The sequence below is a fragment of the Rhea pennata genome, chromosome 1 (assembly GCF_028389875.1).
Source record: "Rhea pennata isolate bPtePen1 chromosome 1, bPtePen1.pri, whole genome shotgun sequence".
Classification (NCBI taxonomy): Eukaryota; Metazoa; Chordata; class Aves; order Rheiformes; family Rheidae; genus Rhea; species Rhea pennata.
In genome coordinates, this window is record NC_084663.1 from 68789229 (window position 1) to 68806857 (window position 17629).

Genomic DNA, 17629 nt, shown 5'->3' on the forward strand with positions numbered 1-17629 from the left:
AAATACGTCTTTCCTGGAGCTGCTCAGAGCTTACTTAAAAAAAAAAAAAAAAAAAAAAAAAAAAAAACAGAGCTGTGTATTATGGTCTGTGAACGAGGAGAACAGGAGAGCTTTACAGGAGCTTATTTTAAGGAGAAGACCCCAAAAATTCTGCAGTCACTCAGGTTATTTCTCTTCCTATGGCACCATTTGGGTTCATTTGGAATCTTCCTCGGTTTTTGGATTGAATCCTAGCTTTGCCAGGAGGGAAGTAACCAGTAGGAATGAAAGGAGCTAGCAGAGCTCGTCCTCTTTTCAGCTGCTTTTCCTGTGGGGTACTGATTTTACTGAGATAGTAACACAGTGAGCCCATTTGCTGCATAATAATGTGCTGCTCTGCAGTTTGAAGAGCTCCAGAGATTGTATTTGTGTGCCAGATTTCAAGCGGGTTTTTTGGGTGTGGGAAGCTTGTAGGTCCGGGAAGGCATCTGACTCAGGAGTAGTTACTAGAAGCAAAGTTGTTAGCTCAAGGGAATGAAGGTTAAGAAATCAGGTAGCAGTGCAATAGATTTCAAGAAATCGATGTGCTTTGTGAGGGATGGGAAATTGGAATACTAAATATAGAGTCTCTGATCCCAGAAGTATCTTTGGGATCTTTCATCTCTGTCCTGTACAGATGTGAGGATGATACGATGTGCTGAAACAGTGAGCGGCCCCCTCCTCATCTCTGTTCATGCGCTAAAATAGTAATTCAATTAACTTCTAATCGTAGAGTGGCACTGGGTTATAGTGATTGGTTGTTTGGTAGGAGAGTGACTGGCCTATTTTTATTTTTAAGCACATACCATGCTTTGATACTGTGCATTATTGTACTTGATACAATAGTATCCTGTGTATTATTGTACTTGATACAATAGTATCAAGTATACAATGTATGTTGCATTCTGTCCCCCATTCCCTTTGGTGTATTTTACTGCTCGAGTTGGAAGGTTTACCCAATAGGTGCTTCTATCTTCAAGACACTGTATGTTGTTTGGATGCAGCTGTCGCATAAATGGCTGTGAATGAAGAGTTGAAAGGATTACTCCATCTAGTTTGCAGTCTCTTGGATTTGAAGGTAGATGCAAGTTGAAAGCAAAGAAACCTTGCTTTTTCTGGATAGTCCCTCTTTCACTTCTTGCAATGGCAGTTTTGGCTGCAGCTCTTGCATTTATTTTTCTTGAGTTTAAATTTCAGTATGGTCTCTCTTTTGGAGCCAAAGGCATGCGTGATATTTCAAGTTCTCTGCGTGGAGATACACATTTCTTCCTCCTGATTCTAGATTTTGAACCTAAATGATCATGCTCTAAAATCTCATTCCCTTATCATTTTGAACCATTGTAAAGCAACTCTCAGTCTGATTTGGCAGTAGCTTAGTTCTCTTTCCTGAAAGCAATGTTAGGGCTCAACAAACTGACGTGCAGTGTAAATGCTGTTCCCTCCCCTCCCTTTCTCTCCCCTCCCACCCTCTCTCCCTCCCTATCTTGCTCTTTCTCCACTTCTCCAGGACTGAAAACTGCTGCATCAGAAGCAATTCTTGGTCTCCTGGAAAAGTGCATAGTAAGGCCAGTCAGTTGGTAAGGATTTTCTTCCTCTCCTACCTCTCCTCTCAAGTAATTTATTTTTTCTCAAGCTGTCCATATCCTGTTTTTCATGGCCAGATTCATCAATTTTGAAATAATCTGGGAATAGCTGTAAGAAGGGAAGAAGTATAAAATTACTTGGAGGCTAGCTGGGTTTTTTTTTTTTCAGCTTTGTGTTCATGTTACAAGTCCGTCTGTTTTTCAGTTGTTTGAAAGAGCTGAAATAAGTGCATGTAATCTGTGCTTATTGGGATTTAGTTAATAACCTTTATTCTCTCAGTGGGAGACTGATCTTTGCATTCTCTCAGTGGGAGACTGATCTTTGCATTTGTGACTCCTGACTAAAATTGTCTCTGCCTTCCCAGGGTCCATGTGTTACAGTGTTCAGATCTGGGTTTGAATTTAACTAGTCATTAGCCTGACGTTGAAGAGGGTAAAGTAAATTTGTTTGGAATATGCTCATACTGTTTATAGTTTCTCATCTCAATCTCAAAAAAAGTTACTTTGTCTCCAGTGTTTTGTCTGATACTTTTCTACTGTTTTTGACATTTTCTTTGCTGCTAGTGATTGAATAATCTATGTACTTGAGTCTGTTAAAAATCTGGAGGAAGAGAAGAATAAAAAGGTACTTGTGAAGCAAGGCAGTCAGTTTGCGCAGCTGGAGATTAAAATCTCCTTCTGCAGCAGTCCAGTTGTCTGCCTCGAGAATGACAATGCAGAAATCTACAGACGTGCTGCACTGGAGGCAGGAGAAGTTATTTTAGGGAAGGGAATGGAAGGTAAGTTTTTAGTAGTGTAAAGATGCCAGAGGGGGGAATCTAACTAGAGGAGGAGCTTTCTTTTCAAAATAATGATACTTCATGATTTTATCGTGCAACATATCAGTGAAATATCCACCTTTATTCTAATATAACTTCTTTGGTATTATAATAAATTTTTTTAGACATCGTGGTTGAAAAAAAAAAAAAAAAGAAGGAGCTTAAATAGTGCATGACTGAACAACTACATCTCCTTTCCCTCCCAGGTGCCCCCTCCCCGCCCCCCCCCCTCCCCAAAAAAAAGCGTTTGTCAAGGTTTCTCGATTCAGTCTGTATGAAGAAATGTTTTTTAAATTACTGACTTTAGTTTAAACTACTAAAACTAAAATCTGAGAGCTGACTCTCTGCAGGTAGTAGAGGGTATGTTGGAGGGAAGGAGAAGGAATGGGATCGTTTCTGCAGGCTACCTATTCTAGCCAAAATACTCATTGGAAGGATTGAAAGCAATGGCTGTAATATCAGTGTGCTTTGTTTTGATTCATATGCCTTTTTTAATTTTATGGGAAGTTTTAAGTCGACTATAGTCTTTTTTGTGAATTCTGCTCAGTTTTTCTTGACTCCTCCTATCTTAATAGTTCTATATAGATAAATAACACATTAGATGCCTGGGATTTTTTTGTTACTTTTTATTTTGTTAAGAGTATTTTTAGATCTGGATCTGATCCTTTTATAAGCCGTTTCTCTGGAGGATTGACATAACAATGGTGTAGTGAGAATTCAGAAAGAGTTTGCACATGTCCTGGTTTCTGAAGAGGCGTAAAATAGTCTGAATACAGAGGCACAGACTGACTGGAATCTCTAGCTTGAATTACTTTAGGCTGGAGTGAAGCTGTCCCAACTATATTGGTAATTTGTGGGCATGACCTTTCTTTCCTGCTCTGGTGTTGGCATAGAGGGCACCTTATTGTTTTGCTGGTGTAAGGCTGCTCCTAAATTAAAGCTAGGAATCATATGACATCTGCATTTCCATCTCTGGGGAAATTTGTTAGTGTTGGAAATTTGCTTAATTCTTTAGAGGAAGATATCTCAGGATTCTTGGGCACAAGCCAGTTCATGACTCACTGCCTTTTGTTTTTCAGACACTAGACTGTAAGCAGGAATGCATTTGATGGGTTTCTAGCATTTGTATTGTTGCTGTGGTGCTATCAGAATGTGAAGAAAGTGTTGAATGAACCTCATTTCCTTTTGATAGGATGTATTACAAGGTAAAGTCAGTGACTGCAGCTTAAACTACTGAACTGTGTTGTGTTTTCCGATTTTTTTTTTTTTTTTTTTTTTTATAATTGGAGTAAATTAGTAAAGACTCTGCTTGCCACTTTCTTTGCCCAGGCTGTCAATTTTTCCTCCTGTATTTCAAGGAGTTTTTAATCTTGGAGATTTTATATTGGTCTATTTAATTTCAGAGAAACTTAAAAAAAAAAAAAAGAAAGAAAGAAGAAAAAAAAAGAAAGAAAAGAAAAGAGAAAGAAAGAAAAGACAAAAACAAAGTTCAGGGAACAGATTTTTTTTCCACAAGGTGGCACTCCTGGCTGACCAATATATGTAATTTTTGCCTGTGTTGGACAAAATCAAGATCTAAGGTGTGAGGCATGGGAGATTTACTTGACTCTGGAGCTTTTTTTTTTTTTTTTTTTTTAATGAATTTTGAGTAAGTTTCTTCACTGGGTCATTGCTTGCACTTCAGTAACAGTGTGAGCGAAGAGTTAAATGTTACTTGTGTGTTTAAATTTCATTCAAATTTGACCCAGAAAAAATAGTCAAGCTTTTCAAAACACTTTTAACTGAATAATTGTTTTGGAAGATTTTTAATAAAACTTTATCTTTGTTTTGGAGCAAACAGTAACATCTAGCTAAAGCCTTGTCCTAGAGTAAGTTAATCGGGCATCATCGAGTAGGTGAGCAAGCTGACAGGGTGCTTTTGGATACTTTAGCAGAGAAATTGAAGAAATGTTCAGTGGGAAACCAAGAGATGCACTTGTAGTTTGACTTGGCTTACTAGCTTGGCTTAAGGGCTCAGAAATGTGTGGGTAGAGATTTACCCAGTAGATTACTTTGTGTGTGGCTGCAGTCCAAGCCCTTGCGTATATTGCCGTATGTGCCACGTTCCTGCAGCACAAACGAGTGCATGTGAATGGCAGCCATCAGCCAGATGCTATGTACCATGTAACTGTGCGAGTCGGGCAGTTTTCTTTCCTCTGTTAGGAAAATGCAGTGGTTTCAGTGCTACAGACTTGACAAGAGCTTTTTAAGAAGTACAACCAGGCAAGCAAATTGCAGAGATTCTCTAAGTCCAAGTAAAATTGCTTTGGAAGGACAATACAAAGGAACTAGTGTGATACTTATCAAGTCAGTTATAATTTGGGAACTTTTTAATTTCCAGTTCTTAAAACATTCAGCTTTGTCACACTTGAAGTTCTAGGGCTTCTACGACAATTAGAAAGTCTTCTGGCATGCATCTGGTCTTCAGTAGTTCAGAGGGCTGGATATTCAAAGTTTTATCTAAAGTGCAGTAAATTCTCTGTTAGATAACTTAGTGGGCATGTCTCTTTCCATTCATTATTTAATAAGATCTCCATTACATATGTAACACTACTTCTGTTAGGAAAAAAGTTATTTGTATCTTTGCAACATTCTGAATTTTAATTCAAATATCAATTTCTGTCAGAAGCAGCTTTGCATAAATTAGGCTGAAATTAATATTCTGATAAACAAGACTTTTTCTTATGTAGAGTTAATTTTTTCTGAATAATAACTACTATAGATAGTAATTCAGCTTGTTTCAATACAATCAATAGCAGAACTTTCTACTAGAAAACTATGAAATTAGAGGCACTGTGAAGATCAGGTTCCAAGTCTTGAATTGTTATTTTATGCTTATTGTCTTTAAATTACGATTGAAAATTGACAGGTGCCTTTAAGTAGCAGTTTTTGACTATATGTTAAAGATGATAGTGTTCAGAATCCACTGTTGAGAGTGATTTTCCACAAAATTGTGATTTCTGATGCTGGCAGGACTACAACTGAATCCAAGCTGACAGGTTCAGCCTACAGTACCAGTTTTCAGAGTATTTTTTTCATTTTATTGCCACTTTGCAGTTGTTTAGCATAGCTCACCATGTGTCATACATGTTCATATTGCACAAATGAATGCATATGAGCTCTGACATATGAACATAAGAACTATGCCATAAGAACTATGCTGTGAACCTATTCTTAGTGAGAATATAGCATGTCTATTAAAGTGCTTTCTGTCACTTGTAGAAGTCTTGTGGAAATTTTCTACAAGTCAAACTGCATAGGCCAAGGATTATCATTGACTTGTGAAACTTCTTTGTCCTAAATGTTACTGAGTTTTTATGGTAGCTGTTTTAAAAGAAAAACAAAAAACAAACCAAAAGAAAGTTGCAACCCCCAACCCATTCAGCACAAAATTTTAGCTTTGTTCTCTTGATTTTCTGAATAATTCAGCTCGAGAAATATTAATTTTGCATCCTAAGTAATGTCTGTTATGTCATCAAACATTTTTGATGAAAAAGTAATGAAATCATAGATTGACTCTCTGTATTTTAGGTCTCTCCCAGGTTTTTCAGCGTTGTGCCATCTGTCTCTTCAGGCTTTAAGAATTCTGTCTCTGAGGCACTGGCAGTTTTTAGCCTGAATGGACTTCTGCTGGAAGGAATTACTCAGGCTCTGATTTGTAGAGAACCCCTTAAAACTCTCTTTGGGTCAGTTAATTCTTCATGGTGCAGGAAGAGAAATACTTGAACCTCTTTGGCCTTTCACTCTGCTGGAGGTGGAATGGTGTTTGTACATGTATTAATGAAATCTTTGAAACGTTGAGGATTGCCCATACTCCCGTTACTGCCATCCTTCATTCCCTTACCCTCTCCAAAGCAGTTCCTCCTGTTATTCTCAGCCTATGCCCTGATTTACCTGTATGCTGTGAGAAGCATATCCCCAGTGAAAGTGCTTCAACAGATCACATGGCATGTCAAAGTGTGCTGGCATATGGAAATAACCAGAAAAATTGATGCCTGATCCTTGTATATGAGTGCTGTCCAGTGCCACCACCAAATGGGCCTCCGCATCTGTACATTAAGCTGCTGAGGAGGCCTTGTGACGGACCATGAGGATGTAGCATTGTATCATACTGAGCTAAAATATTTCACTTGGCCTAAGCAGCTATCAGTCCATGTAGCAGCTGTGGTAAGACCTTGTCTATACTACACGTTAATTTTTTATCATTGTTAAATTGTCTGTGGGCTTTTTTTCTTCTTTCCCCCAAAGAACAACTTTGATTTTCCTTAGTTATGAGGTTAATGAGAAGAAAAGGAAAAACTTACGCATGTCAGATCTGGAGTAGAACAGAGGTTAGGAAAATATATATTGACAAATATTAGGATGGCGTAAGTTCTACCACAGCTTCTTTACATAAGGTCGGTCAATAGGAATTATTAAGTGCCTCCCTCGCTGGTTGCTGAGTTGCTGCTCAAAGGCACTTGACTTTCACCTTGCCTTAATATAATGATTCAGAGGAATCTAAGCAATCTGAGAATGGTCCTAGTTGGTGTGTTTTTTAGTTTATTATTGGAAAGAATTTGTTAGGAACACCCAGAGCTCATAATTCTGTAGAAACATAGTGACATCTCAGAATATTTTGTTCGTATGCTTCATGTTTCATCAATCACAATAGAATCTGTGCCCTTCCAGTGGTATGTTAAGTCAAGAACTGTTATCAATTAAGTAGAGTTTCTTCCCGTGCTGGTTTCTGCTAGCATCAGATTACAAATGTAATCTGTTGTGTTGTGATGAGCTCTGAACAGGAAATACATTGATTATTATTTGTTAAAGGGTAATACTGAGTGGAGAGGAGGATAGTGTCAGATGTTCATGAGACTGCAATTTTTATTCAGCATTTTAATTATTTAATTATTTCATTGTTTAATTGCAGTTATTCTGAATCTGTAAAGCCTGTGGAAATACAGAATTTGCTATTATCGTAGGTGGCTTTTTAGTGTATTTATATTACAGTGAGACTGTTTCTTAATCAACATCCAGAGAAAATAGTAGTGATCAAGGGAGCAAATGTATGATGTCAGTGTGATGTGGGCTGCCTTTCCAGACTCAGCATAGGGCAGTTGAAGTTAACTGCTGTGCCTGATTTGCTTCTGATTTTGAGTCTCCAGTTTTGGAAACGAGTTTCATCCTGTTCCAAAACAGGATGAAAGGATGTTGCATGTGGTTGTTGAATTCTGTTTCTGTATGCTGTGGAGGAACTCTGGCCTGCAGTGGGATTCAGTAACATTCGTATTTATTTACTCTTGTTTGGTCATCTTTTTCTTTGCCCTTACTTTGGAACACTTGTTGTTTCTTCCCACATCATAAAAGTCCATTTCATTCCATGGTATGAGCCATGTTTTGTTTTCCAAATGAAATAAGATTTTTAAGAGGGTATTAAAGTCTTGAATTCTCAGTTACTGCTCATAAGACAGAACTTGTTCTGAATCTGTTGGCCTATGTGTGATGTCTAAGCATTTTCATAAATATAATGTACTACTATTTTTTGTTTCCTTCTGAATCAAGACTATATGCACATCTTCAATTGCTTAGTGAACAGCTTGATCACTTTTAACTCTCTCCTTGAGGAATTTTATTTATCATTTCTCTTCAGAGTTTCTGAACCTGTTGTTGATCCAGGCGATACTTCCAACATCCAAGCAATTTAAATGAATTTATTAAGAAAAGTTTCTTTCAAAGTGCTCTCCAAATTTACTAGTGCACATGTATCTTCCAACATTCAGTGCTCTAAGATGATGTTAGTTAGATCGCACCTCTGTACTATCAAAATAAGTTATGAAATCCTTATCTTCCTAGTATTCTCCTGTATTACAGCCTACACTGTAAAATCTCCAGGGCTGAGTCCATCCAGTTTTGCAGAATGGCAGGGTGTTTTGGGGGAATGGTTTGAGAGACCTCACACCATGCACAACTCAATCTTCAGTGACCCCTTGTTAGAAAGTTTACTGATGTGATGATATTTGCACCATGTTACTATCTGTAAGTTGCATAAAACTCTCAAGTCCCAATTTTATGCTTCTCTCCTGTGCCTGCTAATTTAGGGTTTTTCTTGTTTACTTGTGTTTTCTGAGGTCATTCTCTATTCTAGCAAAGTGAAGAATTACAGTGTCTAGTAGCTCTGCAGAATGTACTTTGGTGTTTATGGAGAATGCAGACCGCTCACCCTTCTATGAGAAAAAACACTGCTGCTGGCATAGCCATTATGAATTCTTCTGATAACGCCTACTAGAAGTTAGAAACTACCGACTTGTAGACTCTGTATTCATTGCATATTTTCCTACCAAACCATGGTAGGAAACTGAAGCAGAATCCAAATACAAATTCGTAGGTGTTGAAAAGGGTTTCAGAAAGAGAGGGGCCTGCTTTAGGAAAACTACTGTATATGAAAAGGGGCATGGAAAATGAGAAGAATGGATTTTTTTTCCCCATAATGCTTCATGTTATGATGGGATTGTATTTGAAAGGTTGATAGAGGTTCATCTCTGTCTCTGTTATTTTTATGTTCCTATTGTCACACCCATCTTAGGAGGTCCTCCTTTTGCACTTTTTTTCCTCCCTTGTAATTTTTCTCTTGAAGCAGATCTCTTCTGTGGTACTTACTCAGCAGTCTGTGCATGACTAGAATCTACAGTGCTGTTCTTACTGGGGGGAATCAGTATTTTACACTTGCAATCTCCCTAACTTGGAGCATAATGCCAAATTTTTAGAATGTCAACCTTTACCTAGCTAAATAAAAACAAAAGAAACCCTCTTTACAGTTTTGTGTGTCTGTGATCATTTGTTTGGTTTAACTTAATTTGTGTGGCCAAAGTTACAATGCCAGACTTGGAAAGTCAACTACTTTAAGAGTAGCTAAATTAGTTCTTAGTAGATTATGTGAATTACTATAAATTACAACTTGTTGGTGCAAAATAGAAATGCAGGCTTCAGATGGCGCTGGAAATGCAATAAAATTAACATACAGAGAAGGCCTTATATAGAAATGGGCAAACAGTACAGTGGACTTGCACAAAATGGAGAGGGGAGAGATGCTGAACAACGTTCACATGCCTATTGTGCTGGACTTAAGTTTCTTCTTCTTTGGTTAGTAACAATATGTTTTGGCAATGTACTGAGTGATGCAGTAACTTTAAGGGAAGAAGAGTTCACAGCAAAGCTCCTGTAAGTGATTCTGCTCTTTGAAAATCCCAGTAGGACCGGCTGGGTTTTGTAATCTCTTCTAAAATGTAGGTCAGACAAATCCTGCTCCTGTAGAGGTCCTCTGATCTTGCTGCCAGCCTTACTGAGTTTCCAGGTGCCTTGTTCCTCCCCGTACAGGGGACGTAATGCTAACCTCATTGCTCATGCGTTGTGTCCTCCTTTTCATTTGTAGGGGACAGTCTTTACTTTGGAATCCGAAGAGGAGGAGTACCCAGGGGTCATCGCAGAGGACAGCAATGATATCTACATCCTGACTAGTGACAACTCGGGACAGGTGAGCCCCCCGGAGTCCCCCACGGTGACCACGTCGTGGCAGTCGGAGAGCCTGCCTGTCTCCCTGTCAGCAAGTCAGAGCTGGCACACAGAGAGCCTGCCAGTCTCCCTGGGACCCGAGTCCTGGCAGCAAGTGGCCATGGATCCTGAAGAAGTCAAAAGCCTGGATAGCAATGGAGGGGGTGAAGAAAGGAGCGAGAACAACTCTTCCAATTCCGATATTGTTCATGTGGAGAAGGAAGAGATCCCAGAGGGGATTGAGGAAGCAGTGGTGTCAGCAGTCGCAGCAGAGACCATGCAGGCGGCATTCCCGGAACCGCCTGCTTCTTTACAGGAGGTAAAACCTGAAGCTGAAATTGTGTCTACTGAAAAAGCGCATCCCTCTGCACTTCGTACAAAACAGGAGGAAAAGGGAAAAGGCACTGAAGAGCCTGTTGAACCTGAAATCCCCATCTTAAGTAAACCTGTTCCAAAATTAGCCCCATCAGAAGAAAAGGCTGCACCAGAACCTGAGAAAATCCTGCTTCCAGGGGAAAAAAAAGTGGGGAAAGAGAGCCATTTGGAAGAAATGGAAGAGAAATCCTCCGCTGCAGAGGAGAAGCCTATCTTATTGCCAGAAGGGAAATCTATATTGCTGTACGGTGGGGCTGCTGCAGTAGCTATATTAGCTGTAGCAGTTGGAGTAGCGCTGGCGCTTAGAAGGAAGTAACAGAGTTTTCTTGAGGAGGAGGAGGAGGTGGGGGGGAGAGAAAAGAGCATTATCCTGTTTTCGTAGATGTGTTAACTAAAGGTTGAGCTGCCTGCTGTTTAATTGGACACTTGAGTAACTTAATGGTGATGGGGTGAGGTTATTCCATAAGCCTCCAGCTATGGACAATCATGTTTTTAGTTGAATTAGGGTGGGGACTGGTTTTTCGTGATTAAAGTACAGGGGTATTTTTAAAAAAAAAAAAAAGAAAAAAAATCTGCAAATATAAGAACTTAAGTGCAGGTGCTGAAGAAAGGGGTGCTCATACTCTAGGAACTGGAACAGAGAATCCCCAGGGGAAGGGGAGAGCCAGCTGCTGTCAACCCCTGGAACTTTTAGCTTCTCAGATTGACCCGCTATTGCAGCTGTGCTGTCTTGTCACTTCCCTTTGCAGCCCCGAGTCCTCCTTAACAGACATTAGCCAACCTGAATCCTGTAGCGAGAGGCTGGTCTCCCTTTTGTCTCAGCTTCCTCTCAGGTACTGCACTGCTCCTCGTTACCTTGCAGGTTCCTTCTAAACCCCAGTGGGAGAGTGCTTATTCTTACCTCTTTGCTCACACCTGGTTTGGCCCCTAACATTTATTGGAGCCCCATCCTGTAAAGAAGCTGCCTCTCTATAGTCGTATTATCTCTGAGCTTTCTGGTGTTCCTGAGGGGGAGATGCAGAACCGCGCTTGCTGCTAGCAAGGAAGGTGGAGGAGGTACACTGCTATTTGCTGGTCTGAGAATCCATTTGACGTGCTCCTGCCCGGCCTACTTTACTGCCACACTTCAGTTACCAGAGATGCAAAATTCATACCAGACATGGTGCCATTTTGATAAGTACTTTGATACAAGTGTATATGCAGCAAATAAATGGCAAAACTACATGAAAGTGAGACACAAACTGATGCCACCTGCGAAATTCAAAGGTTAAATGCTATTTTGTCCTATATCATGCTGCAGTCTGTATTGTCTTTCACAAGTTAAGCACAGCGTGTATTTAGTCCTAACTTGGTCTTGGCTGTGACAGAATCCCAGATACATAAAGTAATGGATTCTAGTAACTAAGCAAAACAGCATTAAATATCTCCTCTGTTTGCCTGTTCCTGGCCTGACCCTGAGTGGTGTTCAGTGCAGTTTCTTTTGCGACTCTAAATATGTAATTAGCTAAATCACAGATTCACAAATGCTGAGAAAAGTTACCTTGGAAAAAGTAAATCCTTCTTCCTTCCGGCAGTCACATTTCAAATGCTTTTGAAGAGAAGCCTTTTAAGTATTGCTGCACATATTAGTTACGTCAGATCAACTGCAAGTGTTCTGTTTCCTTGTGTGTTTCTGTGTCTGTGTTTGTACTGCAGCTTTGTGGGCAAAATCTTAGATTTTCCAGGCAAAATTACTAACCATCTCTGAGGGTTTTTGCTGGCACTGTGGCTTAGAGCAGGTGAAAGTAGGTGAAAAGGAACTTAGGATAATGTAAAAACTGAAATGTGAGCTTGCTTTTACTGTTAAGCTTACTCTTCATAAAGCACAAAGACAAGGTCCTTTCTTAAAACAGAAAACCTTGCCTACTGTACTTCTTGTAATGAGCCTGTTCCTTAAGTGATCTGATGATGAAGAGATTTTAGCACACTCTCCAAGTTAGCATGAGGTGAGTTCTTGCTACTTTTTCCTATCCCTCTCACATCCCAATATGCTGGTAAGTCAGTAAGAAGCTGGCAGATTCTAGGGAATTTTTATTTTAACCTTTTTCTATAATGGATTCTATAGAAAAATTCCTGTATTTTGAGCTGTTTCAGTTTGAATATTGAAAAGAAAGGACTGTCACATATATACTCCTGCTATGGAAGGAACCTTAGCTTAGGGGTTCTAGATTTTGCTGTTGATCATAGACTGCTCTTTTTCTGTGTACAGAAGGTAGCAGGTTGGCCTTAAAAAGAAGAAGAAAAAAATTTTGTTGTGAAATTGAATTGATCTTTTTTTGCCATTTCTTGGTGCCCTGCTGAGATTCACGTTGCTGTGCTGTGTGCCCAGAACTGTCACAGGGATCTCCTCACGCCACGGGCTCCCGCTGCTGCAGGTACAGTGTAGGGGCAGTACATCTGCCTTCCCGCTGCCATAATTTTCTCTCTTGGTACCTCCCTGGAGCTTTCCCCTCTTTGAGAGGAGAGGTCCTTTTAATCCCGTTGTCACAGACGTACACATTGGAACAGTATTTATTGGCAGGTGACACTATCTGCAAGGGTGCTTGCTACATGGCAAGTGCTGCTTTATCACCCAGTAATAAAGCAGGGATAGGCCTGCCCCTCTCCTACTACTTTTTTTCTTGTTTTCTTGCTGACGATGATGACATATGGGAAATCCCCCGTCTGTAGTCACTCGGTGGGTTATACAGCAGTACCCAAATCCACTCCAAAACCAGAGATGGGGGTTTTGGACATTCTCGATAATCTGTGTGCAAGCTGTGGGGGAAAAGGTGTTCTTTTCACCCTTCTCTGTAAGTGGTTATTTTACTAATACTGCAGGACGTGGGCACAGGACAGATAATAAATCCATGCAAGTTAGGGAGAAAAAAGTCCCTAGCATATTGACACAAAGAGCCCAATGGGGCTCTAAATAAAAAGTGTCTTTGCCAACAAACAGCAGTGAGAGGAAGAAGGCAGCAGTAGTGGGGAAAACAAACAACTTTCGGTTTTGTTAAGCTTTTTGCAGTGGGGTGAAAATCTCAAGTATCCGGCGTGTTGCTACTTTGAACGGAGCATCAGTAGCACAACTGTGTGTTTTGGTTACTTGGTCCCTTGCTGATACTTCCTGTTCTTAGGCTCTTACAGATTTGACAAAGAACTTGCATCCTCTTCTCCGCTATCCTGCTAACCACATGTTTATAAAATTTCTCACATATCTGTCTTTCCTCTAGGAACACTCCATTAGCTAAAAGAAAAAAAAAAAAGTTGGTTGTGAACTTTTAATTCTACTAAATCTGGAGTCCTGTGGTCAGTGCTAGCACAGGCCCTTTGGAAGTGACAAAAGGGGCTGGATGAGCTCAGATGACAGTGTTATCACTGACTTGAGTGCCAGGCTTCTTGCCCTGCGATAGGTCTGAATTAGGAAGTGGATTTTTTTTCCTTCCTATTTTAAAGTGTTTTAGGGGAGTCCTAAACTGAATGGTGTAATGACACTAAACTGCGTGCTTGCAACCTCTACTTAGTGAATCTTGCAGCTGGCAGAGGAAAGACACTGCTATATACTTAAAAAAGAGCATATAGAATTACTCTTGCTTGTGTTGCTTATCCCTTTCCCGAAAGTGCCTCAATATCTGTCCTCGAGTGGACTGTACCTTAACAAAATATCTACCTTTGACCCATTCTTTCTTCACTTTGTGCTCGTCTGCTGCACATCCTCAAGCTAAAATGATAAAACCACAAAGGGCTATATCTGTAAAAGGTGTGAATTACTGCAATAGGGAGTTCCTCTGTATCCAATTAAGAGACCTTACTTGGAAGCCACACTCTGAGTTAAATACTTTAAAAAAAATTGCAGTTGGTAGCATGCTAAATAAGGAACTGTCAAGGAAAAGGCTTTTAAACTAAGGTGTGACTTAAACTTCCGTTATATTTAACTCTAGGCTATAGGAAGGCTCACTTAGGCATTACTGCTGTGAACTAAGCAAGGTCTTTTTATGTAAAGCAAACCTAAAACAACAGGTCTGCGAGCAAAGACTGAAACGCAGGATCCCTCTGTAACATAAACACCCAAACCACCGGGACCCAGAGCCGTATCCCCTCCCCGCTGCAGCTGTGCGCGAGCTCCGGCGACTGCTGACGTAGGAAGCGTAAGGATCCCTGGGGTCGTGGAGCTGCAGTCGGGGTAGCGGTTTCAGGCCACTCACCTAGGTCGGAATCAGAACAGCACCAGGCACACAGAGAGCAGCAGCTTGAGAGCTTGAGGTTTCAGTTCCTGCTGGAGTAGGTGGAAGTTGAGCAGAGGTTTGCAGTGATTTGGGCATTTGGCTGCCCTGTACTAGAGGTTGACACCTGAAATACCACTTCTGGCCTAAGGATGGAACAAGCTTGAGCCAGGAAAGCAACAGAGCCCCCAGACTTCAAGTGTGACCTACTGAGCATCTGCCTGCTCCAGTATTCACCAGGCTTTGGACAGAGGCTCCCAGTATGTAGCCAGACGATGCAGTGGAAGTATGTTTTCTGTTTAGTTTTGCACCTGGTTTTGGACACCAGTTTAGCTTCTAGATAGAAGAGGGTTTCTCCAGCAGTTACGTTGATGTTATAGCTGTGGACAGTCAGCTAACAAGGGAAGTGGAAGGTCCTGTTGGCGTGGCGTTTGCAGTTGGCTATTCATTTATTTCCTAACCTTCCTTCTAGTGAGCAGACTGACTATAAGAATTCATCCTTGCTGTTTGCAAGGGCAGTGATTTTCAGCTTGGCTGGGGGCCAGTAGGGGCCTATAGCTCAAGGAAAGGTTGGATGCTAAGGTGCTGCGAGCGCTTCTGCGCAGGTCAAGTTCTGTTGTCTGAATCCTGTTTTTCTTTTCATGCATCTCTGATCACAGCTAGGCTAACAATTTGGACTTTTTTAAAAATAATCAGTGCTTTCTAATGGTCGCAAATGGACCATCTTATCATTACTAAACAGGTGAGTTTCAGAGTGTTTTTTTTTTTTTTTTTTTTTTTCCATTTTAGTGATTGTAGTAGTCAAGTAACTTGAGGTCCTGAGCTTTCCCTGCATTTAAGCTACAGCAGTATGGCAGTACTAGCAAAGTCCTAGTACAGCAGATGTCACTATCCTGGCCAAAAAAAAAAAAAAAAGGTGGGACTTCTAATAGGCATAGTCTTTAGTTCACTGAGGCAGAGCTAACAGCAGCTGCAAAAGTTGTATCCAGGCTAGAATTACTAGAGTCTTTGCTGGGGGTGGGGGGGAGCAAACAGTCGCCTGGCTGCCATTGCTAGGTGTCGCGCCCAGGTTGTCAGTAGAATTTCTGATTCTTGGCATGACCCACACTGCTGCGTTCAGTGGCTGAAGGGCAGCTCCTCTGCTGTGTGTATTCTGTACTCCAGTGGGTTACAGGTCGGGGGGGGGGTGCATTTCAAAGTGAAACATGGCGAGGTGAGGCAGAACATCATTTCCTGTACCTAGCGGAGGCAGAAACTGTGCATTGTTTCATTTGGCTTGGTGTGCTTAAATTTCTGCACTAGGATGGTTACAAGACCAGCACTGCTTTGAGTGTGTGTATTTGTGCTGTGCTTGGAAGTGCAAGCTATGTACTGCCATTTAAAACAAAAAAAACAAAAAAACAAAAAAAAAAAAAAAAGCATTTTAGCCACCACTGATTCAGTCCGGTGTAGTAGTGCGCTGGCCAGCATGGCGCAGGGAATACGGCACTAGCTACATGCAGTGGGTCTCCATTTGCATCTGCTGCTGTTAGCTGCGTGGATTAGTTTCCTTGGCTGGGGAACTGGGGAATGCAACCTGCACCAGCGTGGAACAGGTCAGCTGTTGTGTTTACCAATAAATGTAGGGGAACCAGACGACACCACAGCTAATATTCACTTACTGAAATGACTTTATCCCTTTTTTTTTTTTTTTTTTTTTTTTTTTTTTTAAATCAGAAAAACAACTGACCCTCTCTAGGTCTCTTAGGTAGGCTGACTTGCCTATGGTTATGCTGTAGAAGAGGGGAAATGAGTTAGCTTCCAGTGGAAGCTGCTTTCAATCTCCCTGCAGTATCTGCAGGGGAGGCAAGGAACATTATTGACTTGGACAGAACAAGCAGCAGAGGATGCATCTAATTGCTGTATCTTTAGGGGGTCCTGCCCCATTTTTAACTTGCATTATAAGCTTTTATTCAGAAAGTGTTATAAGGCTAAAGCCCACTCAGACCAAAAGAATGCCACTTGATTTTTGTTAAGTAGCAAAGTCTAATGGGACTGACTGCAATGTACGCATGTTAGGGGATATCTCCCACTAGGCTTCTGCTGGGTCTAGACAGAGGCTGACTGACTTGCAGCGAGATCAGGCTGTGTTCCCACGTGGCCTGTGTGTGGGAAGATACCCTGACTTGTCCTGAAGTCACCAGTTACCAAGGAACTGGTCCCACTGTTCCTTTTACTATGTAAGTAAGTGCAGCCTTCCTGGGGAAAACTGTCTAAAGCTTTTTGTGCCATCTGGTTAATAAAAGTGTTTCCACCTTTAAAGGGAAGTTCTTTCCAGCTTCATTGTTCTACATTCAATACAAGTGAAGGGGTATGTATATTTTTTTTCCTTCTGCCACTGGGACACTGCTGTAAGACCATGCCCCCAGGTTGCACTTTAATAAATGGTACAGTTTTCAAAAACACTGTGTAGACTATTTCTGTGCTTTCCTCCTCCCACATTATAGTGCAGTAGAACAAAAATAAAATTGTTTATGCAATTTGCTTATGCAAGATGAGCTAAGGCAGTAGGAATAAAAACATCTCCATTGCTGTTAGGTGCCTCATAAGCATTATTATAGTCTTCTAATGTAAGAACTTGCACAAAGAATGACAACTCCTTAAAAAAGTAGAGCAGAAATTCAAATTCTTACGAGTGGTATTGCCATCAGAAATGATCTTTTTATTTAAGTTAAAAAAAAAAAAAAAAAGCAAAATATTTACATTCTCAAAAGTTGAGGCAGCTGGATGAAGCCTCCGCTGCCCTCTGTGATCATATACAAACCCCTGAGTCTTATTTCTTTTGTTCAACAAGATATCAAGGCTCTGAGATGTAAATGCAATAGGGTCTGGTCAGCAATACCAGATATTCTTCCTGATTCAAGGTTGCTACCTTCTTTTTCTTTGCAGCAAGCTATTCTAAAGCTAAAGAACATTCCCCCCCCCCACCAAGCATATCCAGATTACTGTGCTCCCTCAAACAATTTACTCTTGTACTTTTCTCTAA

General features: G+C 40.7%; 1 protein-coding gene across 3 annotated transcripts in view; it reads left to right on the forward strand.

Moving 5' to 3' along the window:
• The window catches only part of BCL2L13 (BCL2 like 13), a 47623-nt gene extending 30577 nt beyond the window's left edge, over window positions 1-17046 (forward strand). For all 3 annotated transcript variants that reach the window (XM_062590715.1, XM_062590735.1, XM_062590725.1), the window contains one exon: window positions 9870-17046. In XM_062590715.1, coding sequence (XP_062446699.1) covers window positions 9870-10679 — 810 coding nt within the window. In that variant the 3' untranslated portion in view covers window positions 10680-17046. The remainder of the gene's footprint in view (window positions 1-9869) is intronic.
• Window positions 17047-17629: the final 583 nt, after the last annotated feature.